Below are 8,387 nucleotides of genomic sequence, written 5' to 3' on the forward strand. Positions count from 1 at the left end.
ATGTTCTCCCATGTAGACTATCACTCAATTCACAATAAAAACTTGTGTAAAAAAAAATATATATCGGATGATATTGTTCCCAAATCATTTAAGTAGAGCATCGTGTTCAGTTATCTTAGCCATTAAACCAGACAGAAGTCTAGATGTAAAAACCTGCTGTTAGGTTATGTAACTTTCTTTTTTCATACTAAGTTTGCACAAGGCCTTAAATGGAGGAACTTTCATGACTGAAAATTTATGGAAGATGGTAAACAAATAAGTGCTGTAGGAGACGTACTGGACTGTGAACCACAAGATTGGTGGTTCAACACTCCCCTACCCCCCACCCAGTTGCTCCTTGGAAACTCTATACAGGGCCCTGTGAGTCAGAATTGACTTGATGGTACTTAGCAGCAAGAACACCCAGAATCACTAAATTCATCCATCAGTAAATAATATTGAACGAAGCAGAGGCTGAGTCCACTCAATTTAGACATAATCAATTATTAAGTAAGAACAAATGCACTCCAATTGTAACACCCATTTTAACATCATTCTTTATAACATCAATGTCTTAGAAAGCTCAAAATTGACATGTTTGAAGTTTCAACACATTTAAATTAAGAAAAGCATTTTAATACCGTCCTATATAAGTAATGGTATTGGGAGACAAACATCATACTTTTAGCTTTACCTAAATACCCCAAGAGTTTAGGGCATAAAGTTATAATAAATGCTTCAAAGACTCTATCCTTATTATTGTATGTTACCTTCTGTTCTGCGCTTCAAAATTAAATTACATGCTGTAGCAAAAAGCATCACACATAGAATTGTAAGCAAAACTGTCAAACAATTATGGTCCATATTAAACAGATCATCTGAAATAAAGGACAAAATAAAGGAAAGATTAATAAACGCCAAACACAAGCCCCAATGGGTTAGGAAGTGCGCTAATAATAAAGCAGGATTTCACTTCATGTTCTGCTTTTTTTTCTATTAACTTCTTGTATTTGAATCAGGGTTGGAGATAAATTGAGCTGGTTTACTGACAATAATTGGTTGCAATGTAACTCCTCCCCTGTCTTTTGCTAATGATGCCATACAATAATATCCAGATTATGAAGAGACCAAACAAGCACAATACTGGATACCGTAACTCATTTTAGTAGTTGAGGAGTCCAGTGGGTGGTAGTTTCAGAATTGACTTTGGTGAGATCTTAGGGTATAAAATAATAGATGAAATAGATAAATTTGTAGAGTTCCACCAACTTTTTCAGTCTGAAACTAATCAAATATGAAGTCAAGCTGCACTGATAGTTACTGATAATTGGAATGCAAAAATTGGAAACAAAGAAGTACTAGTATTTGGAACATACAGCATGGGTAATATTTTCAGGACCAATGAAATTCATTGTAAATACCTGTTTTGTTTTGGTTAAAAACGTAAATAGTAACTATGCACCTGGACCTTGCTAGATGGAATACACAAAGTTCAATTGATTATTTTAGGAAAACAGATAATAAAGATGCTTAATATCATCAGCCAAAACAAAGCCAAGACTCAATTGTGGACCAGAACTTCAATTGCCCATATACAAGTTCAGGTTGAAGATGAAAAAAATAAGTATATCCCACCTAAATTTGATGACCATCTCAAGAATACATTTGACATATTGAAAACTAATGACCAAAGATCAGAAGAGTTTTGGGATGACATCAAAAACATCATAGATGAAGAAAACAAAAGGCCACTAAAAAGACAGGAAAGAAAGAAAAGACCAAAATGGACGTTAAAAGAGACTCTGAGACTTACTTTTTAACGTAGAAATGCTAATGCTAATGGCAGAAATGATGACGCAAAACAGATGAACAAAAAAGTTTCAAAGAGCAGCTTGAGAAGACAAAGTAAAGTATTATAATGAAATGTGCAAATACTTAGAGTCAGAACATCAAAAGGGAAGAACATGCTCAGCATTTCTCAAGCTGAAAGAAATGAAGAGAAATCAAGCCTTGCATTACAATATTGAAGGATTCTGTGAAAATAAATATTGAACAATGTAGGGAGCATCAAAACAAGATGTTAGAAATACACAGTCACTGTAGCAAAAAAAATAAAATAAAATAAAGGTCGATGTTCAACCATTACAAGAGAGAGCATATGAGCAAAACCAATGGTACTGAAGAAAGAAATTCAAACTGTATTGAAGGTATTACCAAAAAACAAGTTCCAGGAATTTTTGGAATACCAATAGAAATCTTTCAACACGGATATAGTGCTTTAGGTGTTCACTCACCTATGCCAAGAAATTTGAAAAATAACGACCTGGCCTACTGACTGGAAGAGATCCATATTTGTGCTCATTCAAAGAAAGGTGATCAAATAGAAATGGGAATTTACCAAACAATATCATTGATATCACAATCAAGTAAAATACTGCTGAAAATCATTCAAAAATAATCATAGCAATACATCAACAGGAAATCAAATGATATATTGCACTGGGTAAATCTGCTACAAAAGATCTATTGAAAGTATTAATAAGAACAAAGATGTCAATTTCATGAGTAAGTTATACCTGACCCAAGCCATGGTATTTTCAACTGCCTTATATGCATTTGACAGCTGAACAATGAATAAGGAAGAACAGAGAAGTATCAATGTCTTTGAATTCTGATGTTGTGAAGAATATTGAACATAGCATGGAATCCCAGAAGAACAACCCAATTTATTTTACAAGAAGTACAGCTGGAATGCTCCTTAGAAGCAAGGTTGGAAAGATTGTCAGACATGTTATTAAGAGGGACCAGCCACTAGAAAAGTACATCATGCTGGATAGAGGGTCAGCAAAAAAGAGAAAGACACTTAACAAAATAGACTGACACAACAGCTGCAGATGTGGGTTCAAACAAAACAATTGTAAGGATGGCACAAGAGTGGGCAGTATTTCCTTCTGTTGTACATAGAGTTACTAGGAGTCAGAAACAATGAGATGTTACCTAGCAACAGCAGGAAGATGAAACAGCTGGTACAAGGGCTCCAAGACAGAGACAAATCCCGTATGGTTGGGGTACACACAGGATAATATTAGGAAATAAAGACTAATACATAAAGAGATCCGGGTTAAGTTATATCGTTTGAAGAATCAATATTAAATGGTTGTATTTAAAACAATCAGATAGAATAAAGTCAAAATAAAAGAGAAAAGACTCAAAGACTATGACCTGGGAAAGGAACACTATCATTAAAGGAAAAGTGAATATGATAAACCAGCAAAAGAGACTAAGAAATAGCACTAGTGAGTAAATCAGTAAAAAAAAACTAAGAGAAAGTTTTGTTCTGTGAACCAAGGGAAGGAAGTACATTAATATTTTTCATAAGTTTATACACTTTATAACAATGCCATCATTTAAAAAATGAACATGCAGACTTCACCTGATAGGACAATGCGTGCTCTTTTCTGTTGACCAGTTACAGGGTTTTGAAGATAACAAGTGACAATTCCATAAGATTTTTGTTTAAGGAGGAGAGTCATCTTCATGTTGAACAACTTGGCATTATCTTGTGAATGGGATGTTGATTCAGGTGGAATTCTCTCTCCTCTGTCATCTCTCCATTCCATTAGAGGCTGTGGAAACCAGCCTCCTGAATTACACTCTATTATAATCCCTTTAGTAGTAGTATCATGAACAAAAATCTGTGTTTCTGAATTTGTAGCTGGTTAATAAAAAGGAAAAAATAGTATTTACAGGTGGAGGCAAGGAGAAATAGAATTTAGAAACAAAAGCTCCCTCAATTCATCCCTGTACATTGACATATTAGTAGCCTAGCTTTGTGTGGTTGATTACCATGAAAAGAATGCTGTTGTTGTTAGTGCCTTCTAGCGGGTTCCGACTCATAGCAACCCTGTAAGGGTTTCCAAGGAGGGGCTGCTTGGTTTGAACCACCACCTTGCAGTCCAGTGCTTATCCTACAGCACCATACCAGTATTCCCATGAAAAAAATGGTCAAAGGGAAAATTGAAGAAATTTGGCTGAAGGCTTACATTATATAAATTAGCAATGTGATCTTAAGTCAAGTGGGGAAATGAATCCTTTATATGCCCCCAAACAACTTATTTAAATGTATTTATTGATAATTTACTAAATCTAGATGTGAGAAATGTTGTCTGTACCGTCAAACGCTCAAGTAATCCAATCTGTACTCATTTTAGCAAGAGTGATGTTTCTTTATTCGATTTTGCAAAATTGGGTGCCCAATCCAGTAGACACAGGCAGACGTGCCACGTGGCCAGCCCACAAACATTTTATTTCCCTGTCTTGAAAAATACCCTCCTCCAGTTCCAGTTCCCCATATACAATTCTATGACATGAAAGGAGCTCTGGTAGCGTAGTGGTTACGAATCAGACTGCGAACCTTAAGGTCAGCGGTTCGAAACTACCAGCCGCTCTGCGGGAGAAACATGAGGCTTTCTACTCCCGTAAAGATTTACACCCTCGGAAACCCTGTACAGGGTCGCTATGGGTCGGAACCGACTCGACGGCACTTAACAACAACAACAGAGAAGCCAAAATGGCTCTCTCATGGTCTTAATGACTGTATTCTTATTTAAAGCTCCTACTCCTAGAACAGATTTCTTTCCTCCTTCCCCCAATTCATCCTGCTTTTGTCATCCTAGCCTGCTACTCCCAAGACATCCCTTATTTCTTCTCTGAAGATGGACCATGCCCCCAAGAGTTATTTTTAACACTAGATAACTGTGCTAGGTCTTTGGATTATAATTGTTGTCAAGTGCCATGGAGTCAATTCAGACTCATAGCAATCCTGTATAGGATTTCTGAGGAGTGGCTGGTGGGTTTGAACCACTGATTTTGCAGTTAGCAGTCCAGTGCTTATTCTATAATGCTTCACCAGGACTCATTGGATTATAATATTGTAATTCTTAGCACTATCCAGTTAGTTCTAATTCATAGTGACCTTGTATAGGGTTCCTGAGAAGCAGCTGGTGAGTTTGAACTGTCAACCTTGTGGTTCAAACCAAATTTGAGGTCCAGTGCTTATCCTACAGGGTCACATCAAGATGTTAGTCTTAATGGAATTTATGGTTTAATGCTTTTGTATCTTCATCATTTACTCACTTTGAGCCACCATAACAAATTATAAATAAACATTAAATATTGCAAATGCAAGTTTTCAACTTTAATTTATATACTCTTAGCACACAACAGATATTTGAATAAATTTATTTTTGCATACCTTGTATGAAGACTTCTGTTGTTAAGTGCCATAACAACTCTTAAAGACCCTGTGTAGGGCTTCTAAGAGGCAGCAGCTGGGTTTGAACCAGTAACCTTTCAGTTAGCTATTTAGTGCTTATCCTACAGTGCCACACCAAGTATGGCACTGCTGCTGCGATGGGTGTGTGCTGTCCAGTCTGTCCTGACTCATAGCAGCCCTGTATATGGTTTGTGTGGCTATAAATCTCTAAAAACAAAAAGTCTCATCTTCCTCCCCTGGAACAATTTGTGGATTTGAACAGCTGATCATGCACTTAACAGCCCAATGGATACCACTATGTTACCAGAGCTCCCTTCTGTAACACTTGTTGCTGTTAAGTGCCATCGAGTGGGATCTGACTCACAGCAAACTTATAGTGAATTTTGTAAGGAGTAGCTGGTGGTGTTCAACTGCTGACCTTGTAGTTAGCAGCCCAGCAAGATAGAGTGCCATGCCAGGACTCCTTCTGTAATACTACTGATATAAAAATAAAGGTGAATACTACTGGTATCAATGGAAGGCAGTGGCTTCATGTGATAAGCACTGGACTGTGAACTACAAGGTCTGCAGTTTGAGGCCACCAGCTTCTCCAAGGGAAAAAGATGAGGCTTTCTACTCCCTTGAAGATTGAAAGCCTTGGAAACTTTATACAGGTTATCTATGAATGAGAACTGACTTGATGGCCCTAAACTATAACAACAAACTTTGATCAAAATAAGACAGTATATGGTCACATTGTTGTTGCCAGGTGCCATTGAGTAGGTTCTGACTCATTTTGACACTAGTAACTGGTGGATTTGGGGCACTAACCTTGTGGTTAGCAGTTCAGTGCTTATCCTACAGTGCCACACCAGGACTCCATATATCACATGAAAGAAACTTCTCAGGAGAATAACTGGGTCATAGGACTGCACCAATGTATGGGCAAAGAAAGAATGAATGAAAATTAAAATGCTACTCTAGAGCATTATATTGTTCAGTACAACTTTTTGCAAAGATAGAACATTCTAGATTCACACTGTCAAACAGAGGAGCTGCCTGCAACATGACACTATTACACATTTTAAATGCAGTCAGTATTACTGAAGAAATTTATTTTCTATTTTATTTAGTTATTTTAGTAATTTCAGTAGTCACATAAAGCTAGTGGACAACATATTGGACAACACAACTCTAGACTATGGAGTTTAGGATCATGTAAGATCAACTATAGCTGCCAAGAGTGAGTGGGCCTAGAATTTACTCTTTTGTCAGAACATGAAGCCCTTAGGTTACATCAAGTCCTCTACCTCCCTTTTATTATTTTCTTATGTAGAATACCTTAGGGTGAAGTGCTTAACTTATATGGTATATATTAGTATATAGTATCAATATTGAAGAGCACTGAAGATTTTGGAGAATGGCTTTTGAATTTCTTGATGAAAATTCGTATTGAACTAAGTGGTCAGTGAATTGAATCAGGGAGAAATGGAGATGAGATTTATCATTAAGAAGACTATTGTTAAGATTCATGTAATACCTGATTTGTGAGGGTCTAATTGACAAACAACTTCTACTTGCCCTTGAATGTTATGGAAATTTTCCCTCACATTGAAGTGATTGAATCAGTCCATAATCACAATATATTTTTCATTGTCATCACTATCTCCTTCAGCTTCACTTACTGCATGTTCAGCTTTTAAATGACTGAAAAGGCTTTGAGTCATTTCTTTCATTACAATAAGGCTAAATAAGAACCTTATACACCAGAGCTAACTTAATCTATAAATTCTTAGACACATTTAGGCATCTGGGGATTGACTGCCTTTGTTTCTAAAGTCATTTTCCTAATATACTGGAATAATTGGAAAGATAGTAATAAATCCTAAAAGGATCCCATTGATCCTTTACAAATCTCAGTGTCTAGCAGATAGTAATGGCTGATAGAGGTGATGATTGCACAAACAAAATTTTCATTCTTGAACCTCCTCCAATGTTCTCAGTTCAAAATTCAAAAGTATGAACTTGAACTTGCCAATTAAACCATGCAATATGGAAATCTTTAGATATATTGAGAATTTTATGAATACTTAGTATCAAGTGGATGAGGATTGTGAACATATAAAAACCTCAGAGGAATTCACCCTTACCTGTTACCTTCAATGTTATGATGGCTTCATCATAGAAATTGTCATCTTTGAAGAAGCAGTGGTATTGCCCATCATCATAAACACTGACTTGAAGGATCCTGAGAGTCACTTTACCCTCTCCAATAGCTTCTTTAAGGAACTCAGTTCGTTTCACATATTTGGAGAGAGTTTCTCCATACAGGTCTTTACCACCTTTATACAAGTGAATAGGTTGTGTGTAGCGATCCCGAAACCAGCGCACCTCCATGTGTTCTGCACTCTGTGGTGGGGACAATTGGCAGCTGAGCTCAACTACTCCACCTAATGGAGCAGCAATTGGGCCCTCTGGAGCACTCACTGTGAATTGTTCTGAGAAAGAAAACAGCAATCAAAAGCTAAGAGTGTGAGAAAGGACACATAGTTTATCATTTACTGTTATATGCATTCTATTATGAATCCACATCTCAAACCACTTTCTCACTATACAAGAGGTATGTAAATTATATCTCTTCAGTATGAATGTTAAGTTTTTAGAGCAAGGTCTTCATTTGTTTCTTTTCTCTAAAATCTGAAACAATCTGGGTACCTGATAAACATTTAATGGTGTGAAATAATATTTCCCGAGCATAAAGTTTATCCTACAATACACATCCTTGTTAAGCAATATAAATCATGGATTGAACCTAAGGAACAATGGTCAAAAGGGCTTACCACTTCTGCTTCTTCCTTGTTATTTTTGAGTTTACTTAGAATTTTCCCAGCTCATAAGGGTAAGGGAGACATTCATACCTGAAGCTTCTGTTATCACCTGAAGGAGGAGCATGACAACAAAATATCTTGAGAAAGATAGTCCTGTAATTTCCATTACACCTGTAACAAGAAATGAGCTACATGCATAAACTGACAGAAACAAATAAGAAGTTGCAGAATCACATATTTCCACATCTTTTTTCAATAGAAATTCACTATCAAATAGGAATGCCAGATAAAATGCAGGACACCCAATTTAATTTAAATTTAAGAGA

The 8,387-nt window shown here is 36.4% G+C and overlaps 1 protein-coding gene across 1 annotated transcript; it reads right to left on the reverse strand.

The window, feature by feature from the left end:
* Nucleotides 1-3,386: 3,386 nt before the first annotated feature.
* On the reverse strand, nt 3,387-8,227 carry LOC102827226 (selection and upkeep of intraepithelial T-cells protein 1-like). The gene is made up of 3 exons (XM_006839857.1): nt 8,152-8,227; nt 7,384-7,731; nt 3,387-3,694 (listed from the first exon to the last, which is right to left on the reverse strand). Exons 1-3 carry the CDS (start codon nt 8,225-8,227, stop codon nt 3,387-3,389), a joined length of 732 nt encoding a protein of 243 aa, XP_006839920.1.
* Between the last annotated feature and the right edge of the window lie 160 nt (nt 8,228-8,387).

This window comes from Chrysochloris asiatica, unplaced genomic scaffold, assembly GCF_000296735.1.
Source record: "Chrysochloris asiatica unplaced genomic scaffold, ChrAsi1.0 scaffold00026, whole genome shotgun sequence".
In the NCBI taxonomy this organism is placed as follows: domain Eukaryota; kingdom Metazoa; phylum Chordata; class Mammalia; order Afrosoricida; family Chrysochloridae; genus Chrysochloris; species Chrysochloris asiatica.